The sequence below is a fragment of the Rhea pennata genome, chromosome 8 (genome assembly GCF_028389875.1).
Source record: "Rhea pennata isolate bPtePen1 chromosome 8, bPtePen1.pri, whole genome shotgun sequence".
In the NCBI taxonomy this organism is placed as follows: Eukaryota; Metazoa; Chordata; class Aves; order Rheiformes; family Rheidae; genus Rhea; species Rhea pennata.
The window spans coordinates 31,720,565-31,733,984 of NC_084670.1; the positions used below are offsets into that span (position 1 = coordinate 31,720,565).

The window sequence follows — 13,420 nt, forward strand, 5'->3', positions numbered from 1 at the left end:
GGCTTTGAAGTGGTCAGTCACTCAGCATTGCTTTAACATTAGGGAGACTTTCAGCATATTTGCAATACGAATGGACATGTACTTCAATATGGTGGATGTTTTTTGTATACTCAAATCTCTTTTTATAAAGTTACTTATCCAGTTTTCACAAGTATATTAAGATTTGTTAGAACTGGGCTAAGGAATAATTTTTCCATGTATTATGCCATCAGACAGAACAGTCATCAAAGCTTAACTTTTCTTCTCTCTACCTACTGTGGCAGTAAATAGTAGAAGGCTTTCTTCTAAAGATGAGACTGTAAACTGCAGCGTTAGCATTACAATGATTTATGTAGAAAATTGCTTTAGTGCTGTCAGAGGCCTTCAGAGAATAATGTGGCAGTCTTTCATACTAAAAAAGAAAAAGAAAAAAAAAAAGGCAGAAAAATCCAAGAAACGGACTACGGCAAAAACTCTGTCTGAAACCTGGTTATCAGGAAGCTGGTTCTCCCTACTGGGTAGTTTCCAAGGCTGGTAGAAACATGGGTACTTGTGTCCCAGAAAGCCCTGGATCTTCAGGTAAATGGTTGTCAGCTTTTTGTAATCCACTTGGATTTCAAATTCTTCTGGGCTGGCTATCTGCTTCTCTGAAAGGTCTCAAAAGGATGCCCAAACGGGTTTGCACAACTAAGGCTATGTTTGCTTAGGAGCTTAGTGATACACTCAAAGGAACGCGTCAGTGTTGTCCTTGTTCTGCTGAAACTGTACTGAACTCCTCTGCTGGAGCTTCAGATCAAGCTGCAGTGGTTCTTGCTTTTGGGGTTTGGCTTCTTGCTGTGGGGGTCTGCTGTTTTTATACTGCTTTTTGTTGCATTACCTCCAAGTAATGGACAGGATACGAAGAGGCTTTTCTTAGCATTCAAACCATATGGTTAGGTCACCATTTCAAGATCATATTTTTGTGTTGAGCCTTTCAATAAAGTGAACTGAAATCCTTCCTTTGAATCCTTTCGAAGGTAAGATTAAAAGAAAAAAATCCATTAAGAGTATGTTTTCCATTTATTCACTGAACCTATTCTGTTTTTTTCCCCCTTTTAACTTTGGACTAAAAGTGCTTTTCCATGTAAATTGAGATCCATGCTTAATAAGGTACTCTTCAGTTCTGTGTCAACCATCACTAGCTTTTCTTTTTTTCTTTTTCTTTTTTCTTCCTTTTTTTTTTTTTTTTTTTTTCAATGCACTGGACTGGTTTGGATTAACTGAGCCTTTTTTTTTTTTTTTTTAAGTTTGTGACCTAGCAGTGCTTCTGTTTTTGTGATGAAGATAAATGTGTGAATGAGTTTGTTTTAGAGTACAGTAGATGCTGCTTTTTGAGAAGAAGAGAAATGAGATTATTTATTACATCTGTGTTAAATCAGTGGGGTGTTTTTTGTTAGTTTAAAGTTGTGGAACAATCTATCTTATTCTGAGTATTCCTGCAACTGAAAGGAAAAAAGAAATGCTTGGATAAAGAGGCTTTAACTTCAAGATTACAAAGGAAACTTAAAGTGTAATATCCTACCTCTGTTTAAAGCCTGTATCTCTTCTGTCGTTTTGTTACCTTATTTTACATGAGAACTTTACTTTCTTTTTCTCTTGAATGCTGAGCTGAGAGATTTTCTAAGGCATAATTGTGGTCTGGATCCCTTGAGCAGAGGTTAGGTATGATTTGTAACCAGAAGAAGGGTTATATAGATGTCAGAGCTCTGAATTTAGGGCAGTCTCCACTCAGTAATATAACTCTCAAAGTCCTACAGATAGACTTTCAGTACAAAAGAGGCTATGAAACCTGAAAAGAAATGTCAGCTACTATCTATCTCCAGTCTTGACTGAAAAAAGTAAATCTTATGATGACTTTGACACTGCACAGTGAGTGCACTTACAAAGTGAGTCAGAAAGTAGCTCTTGAATCTACATGAGCTTTCACTTTTAGGGATAAAATTTACATAATTTGAAATTGGTAAGTTAATGAATGAAAGTTTCACAGCCACCAGTGGGACCTTATTTTTCCTAGTAATTTCAGACTGTCTGCTAGTAGGAAGATCCTTTTCCAGAAATCTTAATACTTCAAAGCTGTCTCCAGCTGCAGATAATTAGATGACTTTTTAAAAAATTTAAATCAAATTTTGTGCTTTTTTAAAATGAACAATCTATAAGATATTGTAGCATACTTAACCAGTTTGGCAATCAGTTTTTAAACCAGATGTATTAGGTAGTGATTGCTTTTCTTGATCATTCCTCTTTTTTTATAACTTTGAGTTATTTAAGCTAATTTATACATGCAGTAGAAAATTGCCTTGTGCATGTGTTGATCAGCTACAGCACTAGGTAGTCAAGTACTGGAGCAGCTTGCTCAGGTTTTGCAGAAACATCCGTCCTTGGGGGTTTTCAGTAGTCAACTGAGTAAAGCCCTGAGTCTGGCCAAAGGCCTGACTGTGCTTTGAGCGGAAGGCTGGATCAGAGACCTCCCAAGGTTTCTTCTAGCTTGAATTAACCTATATTCTTAGGTATTGTATCATTATGTAAAGCATAGGAAGTTCTGCCTGAACGTGAGGGAGAATTTCTTTCCTGTGAGCATGACGGAGCCCTGGGACAGGTTGCCCAGAGAGGTTGTGGAGTCTCCTTCTCTGGAGATCTTCAAGGCCCGCCTGGCTGCAACCCTGTCTGACATGCTCTAGGTGACCCTGCTGAGGTGACCCTGATGATCTCCAGAGGTCCCTTCCAACCTTACTGATTCTATGAAAGCAGTTTGTCTTTAAATGCAGTTTAAAAGATTTTTTAAAAAAATCATTCTCACCTTGATTTATTTCTTTCCCCTACTTCCCCCCCCCCCCCCATTACCTTTTCCAAGTCTTCCTATACTCTTGATGAAAGGCACATGACCTGGTTATTAAAACTTGAAGTTCTGTTCCCAACTTTTTGCCAAGTATCATCTTCTGGCCTTAGGTCTTGAGGAGAAGCAAGTGGCTCATGTGGTTTTGCACATATCGTGCAAAGTGAAATTCATGCAAAATACTCTGGGATCCTCTGCTTAAGAATGCAGGTTAAATGCAATACAGTCGAGTTATTAGGATGAGACTGGGGTCTTGCTGAGGAATAGTCTTGTAAGAGTGCAGAAATTTAAAAATGAGTGCTACCATGTCAAGAATGTCCCCTCTGAGATTAATTTTTAGGATGGAGGGTACATAGCATGTAGAAGTGGCATTGCGTCGTTGCAGCTACCTCTTTCGTTATCAGAACAAAAATCTTTTCTGTGAGGCTGCTCCTCTTCTGTTCTCCTTGTGTTCCCTACCAGGTGGCCATCATCAGGCACTAGTGTTGTGTTTTGACTTTAACTGGCAAACCGTGAAGGCTGCAGTTTCACAGCAGCTTCTATTTGGAAGCTTCATGAGGAAAGCACTGATAAAAGGCAAGGAGAGATTTCCCATAACTTCTGTCCTTCCCCCCCCCCCCCACCTTCCCACAATTTCACAACTTTCTTTTGATGTTGAGCACTGACACAGTGAATTTTGCATCTAACTTCTTGAAGAAACAAAGCGCATCCTTAGCAGAGCACAAGTTTGTCATTTTGCTACATTGCTCTTAATTCTCTAGCAGTATTTGTAGGAAATGCCTCGCTTTGCTAGTAGAAGATAATCGGAAAAGAATTAATGTCCCTGGATTTTTTTTTCTTTTCTTGCTTTCTAGGGGAGTTAATTTGTTATGGTGGATCATTATTAAAAAAATGACTTAAGTGGTCTGCTAAGGCACATCAAAGCCTTGAGCTAATGATAAATATTAACACAGACAATATTAATAAATACATAATTAATTACATGTATTAATACATTAATAACAGGCTGTAAGACAAGAATACTTGGAATTTGTATGTTGCTTAGGTATTTTGTAGAATAGCTTAAGGAGAGACACCTGATATTCTTAGATAGCTATAATATGCACGTGTATACATTTATAAAAAAGAAGGTGGAAGCAGGATCAAATTTCTCCGTTTGAAACTGTGTGAAACAATATCCATCAGTACCTTTAATTTTTTCTAAATAGTTAGGTGTGGATAGTGTAGAGAACACTGACCAAAAAAGATTCAAAATACCATCAAAATAATCTCCCGAAACCAATTTGGCAGTCGGACTGAAAATGTTTCAAATGGCATTTAGCCTCGTTCAGTCACTGCCAGGCAGCAAGACCATCAGAATTAATTGTTTCAAGCCATTCTCTGGCTCCTCTGGACTGCTCATCTGCGGTGTATAGAGTTGATGTTTATGAAAGCCAGTGCCCTGGTCCACCAAGCCTGTTGGATTTAGCTGAGGCATCTAAAGAGGTTACTGTCTCCGGCTGTCCTTCCGGATGCTCTGCTACAGGGTGTCTGGCAGACAAGCTGATGGCGGTGTCAGATGAATTCAGAAGCCCAGGTTAATAAACTGAAAAAATAATATCTTTGGTGTAGTAGAAAATGAGTTTCCAACCTTTAAAATAAATGTAGAAGGCACTTCAGTGTTTATCCCAAGAGACTGAGTTCCATCCTACTCGATAGCATTATTTTGATAAGCTAATACTGTTGTGCAGACAACCTTGCAACTGCCCTGAATTAGTCTTTATGTGTTCCCTCCCTGAAACCTGTTCCATTTGCAGTTTGGGAAGAGGCTACGGTTGTCCCTTCCAAGAAATGTTTCCCAAGCATGAGTGCAGAAAGAGGAGGAAGGTGAATAGGATTGGAGGTTTAAAACTTCTTCCACCATAGTATTTTGCATCTTTGAGGCAGTTCTCACACTATTGTCAGAGCTGCTTGTAATGTGTTGTCTCAGCCCAGCTGGGAGATACTGTTTTTCAAATATGCATAGCGTGTGCAAAATGTTACAGCGGACAGACTGATAATTTGCCTGGAATTTTAAATAGCGTCATAAGAAACATTCTGCATTTAACTGCTGGCATTTTTAGTTAACATTTTTCTGCTTTAGCTTATTTAATGTGGTGTGTGTGGAAAAACTGAATCTAATCCTCATTAACTTGCATGGTAGCTTTTTGCTTGACTTTGGCTCATTGTACTGTTGTGTATCTGGCATATAAACCCTGGGATTGTTGTCGTCTTCTCGTCAGCATGCAGAAGAGCATCGCCTAGCAGTAAAGAGGCTTTTCATCAATACGCTTTGTATTCAGTTGCTTGCAAAATTCAGTAGTTCCCCATAGGCTTCCCCATCATTAATGCTAATTAAGCAAAGTTCACTGAATACACATGTGCGTAAAACTTGCAGAGTAGAACAGAATGGCTATGAGGCTGTATAGCTATTCTATAGCCTATGTCGTAAGTCCATCGCAGCTTTCTGAGAGATCTCAGCTCTTACTTGGAGGAGCTAGGTCCAGGATCATTTCACCTTGTTTCTCCCCCCGCCCAGCAGAGAGGATCCTGGTTCTCAAAGTTTAGCTATTGCAGGAAGGACAGTTACATAGCATAGTACATACTCTCACTGGATTAAAGAAAAGAATAATATTATTGTATTTGGCAATGACAAAGCATGAAAGTAGCTCTTGTTTTGATTTTGGAACTCTTAAGATTGAACTAAACTTACAAACTTCTTTGATTCCCATTTAATATTCTTTAAACAAGCTCTTTATGGATTGGGAATATTAGTCTCTATTAGAACTGATGGCATTTCATTACACATGAAAGGATATTTTTATTAGCATGAGGTAGGCCCAGTATTAAATCTAACTATATAAATTTTTTGGTTTGATTCTCTCTATACTTTTCCATACTTTTCCTCAGTTGGAACAAAATAAAACTCTAGACTATTCTTTCTGTGAGAAAGATGTTAAAAACAAGATTCCTAAGTGAAAGGGAAGCCCAGAACTGAGGTCTGCCCTTGTTCGTGCACTGCAGAATTCAGTGACCAGTGATAATGGCCTTCCCTGTTTTTCACAACTTTCTATTAGCCTGGAAGCAAAAAGGTAGTCAACCCATGAAGAACTGAGTCTTCAGTTTCTGTTTTTGATGCCACGAATAAAGGTTGCTTAAGAGGCGCTCTTCCTATGTGATGATTAAAGCTGGAAAGAGGTGCAATGACAGGGGCAGGTATCTGACGTGCTCTCAAACAGCATCTGCAGAACCTAATGCTGGAATATCCCTAATGGCTCCAAGAAACAGCATCAAACTAAAATGACTTGCGGTCCTTTGTGCTCTTGGTATAAAGATGTGCCATAACAAAAAAATGTAGCAGTCTGGACTGTTGGTCGGTAATGTTCCTGTTTATGCTCCCACCCTGGGAAGGAGGGAGATACCATTGCAACAGGAACACTGATTTTCCCTGCTGGTGCTGCTCTTAGGGTGCCATGTAGAATCTCCTGGAATTCAGTGCGTTGTTATCTACTGGAGATGAGTGGGAAGAGACTGTCTGTTGGCTCCAGCATTTCAGCAAGTCCAGTGAAGTTAAAACTGAAGTCTTGCTCTATCCTCCTTCGTCCACTGCCTTGGTTCAGAGCCAGATCTACCTTGTGCACTGTTGTGGCAAGCTGACTGTGATTCTTAAAGTCAAACAGTGAAAAAAACAAGAACTCACCTGTATCAGCTCAGGAAGCTGTGCAGCTCGCAGATACGATGCCCTGTGGTCAACAAGGTTTCTCTCAGTTGTGCTCCTGCTGTCTTGGAACTGCCAAGCCCTTCTGCTCCCTCTTTCTTGATGCCATTCTGTTAATGGATGGAGAATCATGCCATGGGCATAGGAAAACTAACAGTATTCCTTTATGGAAAACGATATCCTTAATTTTGGGTGGGAAAACTCACTTTATAAGGTAAATTGCCCTTGCTAGAAGGGAACTTGGTTAAAATAGAGGTCTGTGAATAATAGTTGTAACTGAGGCTCCGTTATCTTTTCTCATGAAAAGCAGGATGTTGAGGTAGGGCATATGTAGTATTGGAAGGGACCCCAGGCCTAAAGATTTGTGCTAAAACACTAGGATTTTTCCCATGGCCAAATAAAAATAACCTCATTATATGCATTTAGTCATTGATTTGGGTGATGGAGCTCTTGGTGGTGGGAAGTAATTGAGAGAACTGCCAAACCCTCAGAGAATAGGAAGGATTTCTCTGGTTTGAGTCATTCATTTGTTTACATGTTCGTTTTCATGTGGTAGGAAGTGAAACACAGTCGCAGAGGTGGTTGTGGACTGAAGTACTTTTGTTCAATTAACACAGCTGTATATATTCTCCTGTTCTCCCTATGTTTCCTTTCTATTGGATTAAGCCCACAGCTACTATAACTGAGATTACCCTAGTGACTAACTTATGACTCAGACTTTCCAGAGGCTTCGTATCTGGGAGCTCTTATCTTGTGAGAATCCAGAGACAAATCAAGGCACTTAGAAACTTTGAAAGACCAAATCTGTTCAGTTTGATGGTTCTAACCCCAGGCTGCTCTGGTCCAGAGGAGAAAACATTTCTATCCCAGACTGTGGCATAGGAGATGTCGTCATTCACAAAATCAGTGATGGGCAGTTTTAAAGATCACCTCCATCCTCCAGATAGCTTTTAGACCTGTTTGAACATCTTTTTTGTGTGTGTACTTGTTGCCTGCTTGGGCTTATTAGTTTGGAGGTGGAGAATTCCTATAGCTTCCCCCCCCCCTTTTTTTTTTGTTACTTTTCATACCCATAAAGATCATTTAGGACTGCCTACAGGTGAAGAAAGTGCATCCAGTTTACCTTTTGAAGCAAATGAATATACAAACACCAGGTTTAACCTTTGCAAAGTGATTGGTTAAATAGCTTTTTAGAATGTTCTGTGCTCTGTCAAGTAATCTCTTGGGATGAGACTCATCCACTGAAAAAAGTTTTTATCAGGTCTATGTTAGACTTGAATCTGATCCATTAAAAGGCCATAATTATAACAGCTAGGACACCTTTAGCTTGATTAGAAGAAAAATCTGGCAACTTTTGGCTAATCTGGGGGTTGTATCTAACCAGTTTGTTTCTTGGGCATGAAAGTGTGTGTGATGTGATAATAGAATGCATTAAGTGGGCTCTCCTTTTATGTCGATACACAGGTTAAATACAGTCTAGAGAGCTGAAGGGGTGTTTTTCCTTAAAATATAGGTATTGAGGTAACCTCTCTGGGATCATGGTACTCTTACTCAGCTTATATTTTGGAAAATTTATTTTCTGGGACAGCTGTTTGAATGGAACATAATGAATGTGCCACACTAGAGGCATATTCATATAGATCACCACAGTGGTCTATACTTGTTCCTGCAGTGCAGCTTAAAGACTTAGGGATAGCAACAGTGACCTAATTTAAGTGGTACATTTGAATATATGAAGAAATGAGTGATTGATGCAAATGTTGCTTTGAAATAAAGTTTTTAAGCAATTAAAGAAAAATGTGTTCATCCACTCAACTTTAGCACAACAGTATTTTCATATTGAAACTACTTATGCTTTGTCTCAGTACCCTTTGTTTCTATATGTGACAAAACTTAGACTTTGAGGTGATGGAGTGCAAAATATGATCACTAATTGCAGCTTCTTATGCCTGAATATAGCTTTGTTTCAAAATCTACAAATTAGTATGCTACTGCATACTTAGACACTAATTGCTTTGCCTAAAATAAGTCTGCTGTAAAAAGCAGTCTCTGGGGAATGTGATATTTATACCAATTTGTTGTTCACATTGGTCTCAGGTGCTGAACAGTCTGCAGTGCTGGTCATGCTGTTGGACTGCAACCTAGATTTCTAATCTTTTGACTTTAACTCAAAATGGATCCTGGCAGTAGGCAAACAGGCTGTAAGAAGTGGAATTTGGGATTGTGAAGACTGGCAGGATGTGCTTCAGAGGCCAGGGAGTGGAAGCATAAAGACAGACAGACTTTGTTAAGGAAATGTAAGCAAAGAGGAAAAACTTGCTCTTAAAAGCAGCTCATAGAAGTAGGAAACCTGGGAGGAATACAGCCCCTAGGATGTAACTGAGGGCTTTGATGTGCTGCCCCCTCTCCTTTTTCCCCACTAATGAGCAATCCTGAAAAATAAACAAACATACCCATATTACTGTTGAATATAGGGCCATAGTAAGGTAGGGGATAGGACTGGAGGTACAGAAACAGCATCATATTGTTAGAAATAGAATTGAAAGACCCTGTTATATTTGGTGAAAATATATCCCCATGAGACCAAGTCGTCAGCTGCGTGAAAATGACAGCCACTGCGCTCGCAGATCTGGTACCAAGTCAGGGCTGAGGCACTTTCCTAAACACTGATCCTATGTTCCCTGAGCCTTTATAGTGTTTCTCATAAGGCAGCTGCTCCATCCGTGTAATCGTTTTAGCTGCCTTTCTGTATGTGTTCTCCAGCTCCAGTGCATCCCCCTGAGGTGTGGAAAACAACTGCATGCATCATCAGGATGCGAATGTACCGCGGTTTTGTACAACGGCAAAAGTGGCAAACACTCTTTATTTATTGCTTCTCCACAGGTCTGCTCTCAGCATCAAGCCAAGCTTCCAGGCACGTTTCAGAAGCAATTCATTTCATAAAGCCTTTTGTTAGCTGCGAGTGCTCTCTAAGGTCTTAAGTTTGTTTACTTAGGCTTGCTTATTTTCCAACAACTTCCAGTGATATTTCCCAGCAGGCTGGTCACTAGCTTCTTAGTGATCAGGAAAAAGAAAGCAGTTACCTGAGACTTGGAAAGATTGCTTCTCTATTTTTCCAGGAGTAAGACAATTGATTCCTTCCTAATTTAATTTTTGTAAGTGAAATCTGTTGCCTATAGATAAATCTTTTCCAAATACCCAAGATTTTTAGTGTCTCCAAAAGATTCCATGTGTAAAATTAGATAGTCTTTGGTTAGTCAGAGCCTTTTATTTTTCCTTCTTAAGAAATAAAGGAAAGAGGAGCAATAATTCCTAGTGTGCACATCTCTCAGGAGCAGGGATCAGAGCTAATCTGAAAGAACATCTGTGGACGTTTAGACTGTTATGTGTGGCTTACCTCCAGTGTTTCCTTTTAAAAATAGTAATAATAAATGCACTGGCGCTGTTCTTGAATTTTGTTCTGTTCTTGATATCTTCATTGCAATGATTTAGAAGCTTTTTTTGACTCATCAGAAAAGACGAACTGAGATTTCTTTGTGCATGGAATGTATAGCATAGAGAAGGAGGGCATGTTAAGAAAACAAAGTAAATTTCCCACAAAAAAAAAATCATTGCAGATATTAATGATTAACTTCTAGCTGTGACCTGTACTCTCTCCTTTCTGCTGCTGTCTGTGCACTACACTTTGCTCTCAGCTGAGGCTTCTCATACTTGCTTCCTTTCCTGCAGTGAGCTCGCTGGCCATCGCTTTTCCCTGTGCATTGTGTTTTCTCGGAGTGAGCACGTTTGTTCAGAGCAGGAAGGAGCCACCGCCTCGTTCAGCTCGGTCGCTCTGAGTTGCGACTGTTCCTAATGTCAGCGCAGAGGATAGTGGCTAAATGGGTTTACCAAAATCTGCCGGGGAGAAAACACGAGCATTTCACTATACTAGCGCTGCACGCTGTGCGTAGGCCATGGAGACGGTGCAGCTGCGTGTGTTAATTTGCTATGTTAGATCAGCCTGCCTTTCTTGCGGCGGATGAACATCTCTACAGGTGATAGTTAACTTCTGCATCAGTTTTCTTCCTGCAGTGTCTTCGAGGCTGTTTGAAGGTCATAGGTCTAATCATCAACTATCACTAGTTGCTGCTTTTTATTATTCTTTTGGTGACATGTTAACTTTTATAGACATATTGAGATAGTCATTTGTTACGTCTACAGTGTGTCTTTACTTCAAGAGTTTACTTTGTAAATGTTAGAGAAACAAAATCACCTCAGGTAAGAGAGGATTCTGTTCTGTTCTACTAACTTGGCTTTCTACCAAACATTACAGTGGGGTTTTATTTTCTGTGGATTTCCTTCCCCTTTCCCCCGCCTCAGCAGCAGAAGGCTGAGGATATAAGCTGAATCCAAGTAGATGAGTCGCTGCCATCAGTCTAGCTGTGCTGTACCAGAATCCACAGGGCTGTGAACAGTAGCTGATACAGCAGTTCAATTAAGGTTGTGGTACAGATAAATCCATTGCTTTGTTATATAGGCCCCCGATTATAAAATTCTTTCATTGGGCAGAGTGAGCTGACAAGACAAGGCAGACCTGAGCAGTGCTTTTATGATGTGTTTTTTATATATATATATATATATATATTATATATATAAATTGATTTGACTAGGATAGATCTGATGGGGGGGGGGAGAGAAAGCAGTCTAGCTGCTTTCTTTCCCTCTCCCCTTTCATATGAATAGATGCATGCTTGCTTACTTCATTCCCAAACACATTTCTTTCTCTTCCTTTTCTATGGGCTTGTGGATTTGCAAGCTTGGCCTAACTAGTCCGTTTTCCCTATGGCAAGCAAGCACTTGTGACTGGGGCTGTTTCCTGCCGCTGCTTCGGAGATTTTTAGGTACCTGAGACGACAGAGTTGCAAGCTGTTTCACTGAATTTTATATCATAGGGCTGCATATGAACAATCTATTCTCTCTATTTAAAAAGTAACTCATTGGTGTCATCTTTACACAGATTCAAAAACTCTATTGCTATTTAAATTTATTTCCATATGAAAGTACTGCAATGCCTTCAACTTCTCAGCTATCACGAGGGGGAGAAAACTCTGGGCCTTACAGCTATGAGGGCAGCCTGAAGAGCCCTCTCCCTTCTCGTAACTGGTTTAGTGCTTTCTAACTGTGTGGAAAGGCACCTTAAGGCCTTCTGCTCAGCATTTTTCAAGCTGTATGAACGTGGAATCTGATTGTAAGCACTGTTTTCCCCTGCTGTCATTCAGAACTTCCTGCCTATTTCACAAACACGGTGGTTTCTGGGAAAATTATGAGACGGATTATGGACATCAAAGTTAATTACTGAGCAGCAGAGCCCTGGAAGAGACCTCTGAGAGTAGTAGAAGACCAGTTAGTCGAGAGACTTGGGGAGCTGGTTATCAGTCAGAGCAGCCGGAGGGCTCGGAGAGCAAATGCTCCCGTGCCCTTTCGGTGCCGTATCTTGCCTTGCCGAGGCCGGTGTTCCTGGAGCTAGGTGGGTCGAGCTGCGTGAAGAAACACGGGCTGCAGGCAGCCTTTCTGAGTAAGGAAGTACTTCTAGAAAGCAGTTTTAATTCTCCATTAGATGTGTAATAAATTTCTTTAAAGCCTTTCTCAGCTGTGAAAGTGTTAGCTTTTTGTAACCTGCTGCCATGCTTTTTCTCACATGTATTTCATGTACAACCTCAGGGTTTTCTCATTTGCAGCTTTAACTTTATTACAAGGTGACTGCTTTTACTTCTGACTTCATTGATATCTATTATGAACTTGCCCTGCAGTTCAAGGCAGTGAGTGTCTCTGTTTCCACAAGCAGCCCTAGGTGGAAGTTGCACTGTGTGAGGTTTTTACAGTACTGATATACACTTCAGCCCTCTGCTCAGGGAATTTAATTTTTTTTTTTCTTTTTTTTTTCTTTTTTTCCCGCACAAGTGCTGATATGCTGTGCATTAACGCATAGAGTTCACCAAGGTGCCCTACAGAAGAGCTGAGGGAGGGAACAGGGCAACTGAAAGAAATGAGTCGGCAGTCCTCCCATGGCACGTTGTTGGTAGACCACACAGTCACATTTTAAGTACCTCCCAGGGTGAGCTGTCAGCCTTGACGTTTGGGTACCTCGTAATGTGGATGGTGTACTTAAACAGAAAAAACCTTTGGAGTGCCTGAACAAAGGCACCGTCTGCAGGAGGGAGATTGTGCTGCCACAAAAAGTCCATTTCAGTAAATCAACTAGTTTAAGAGGGGATTAGCAAATGGTGCCTAAAAGCAAGATCTCCATGGTGTTTGAGCATGTGCCAGACAACACTGAGTTGCCTTGAATGCAGTGTTTACTAAGTGTATTCTTCAAAAGAATTGTGATTATCAGCTCTGCAATACTGAGACCAGTTAGGTGTTAAAATATACTGCTTGTAAGTACGTGTGGTGTTACATGGTTCTCAATCTGTGCTTTTGTTCTCAGTATTGAGTTTGACCGGGACTGTGACTACTTTGCCATTGCTGGGGTGACAAAGAAGATTAAAGTCTATGAGTATGGTACAGTCATTCAAGACGCGGTGGATATTCACTACCCTGAGAATGAAATGACCTGCAATTCCAAAATCAGGTAGGCATTGACTTTGCGTTTAAATGTGGAATGCCTTTTGCGTTAGTCTGTGTGTGCAGTTGCTGTTCTGTTGTGGGAATGTGTTGTAGGGAAGGAAGGGTGGAAAGCAGGAGGAACTGATAGAGAGCTTAGAAAGCTTGCTTTGAACTCTGGGTGGGATCGGGTGGCAGAGGCACTGACACCTGCGTACACCAAGCTCATCCAAGGCAATAGCAGGCCTAGA

The 13,420-nt window shown here is 40.4% G+C and overlaps 1 protein-coding gene across 1 annotated transcript in view; it reads left to right on the plus strand.

Annotated features, from left to right (window-relative positions):
* The window catches only part of COP1 (COP1 E3 ubiquitin ligase), a 133,273-nt gene that overhangs the window by 43,882 nt on the left and 75,971 nt on the right, over positions 1-13,420 (plus strand). The window contains exon 12 of the mRNA XM_062581152.1: positions 13,054-13,197. Coding sequence (XP_062437136.1) covers positions 13,054-13,197 — 144 coding nt within the window. The remainder of the gene's footprint in view (positions 1-13,053; positions 13,198-13,420) is intronic.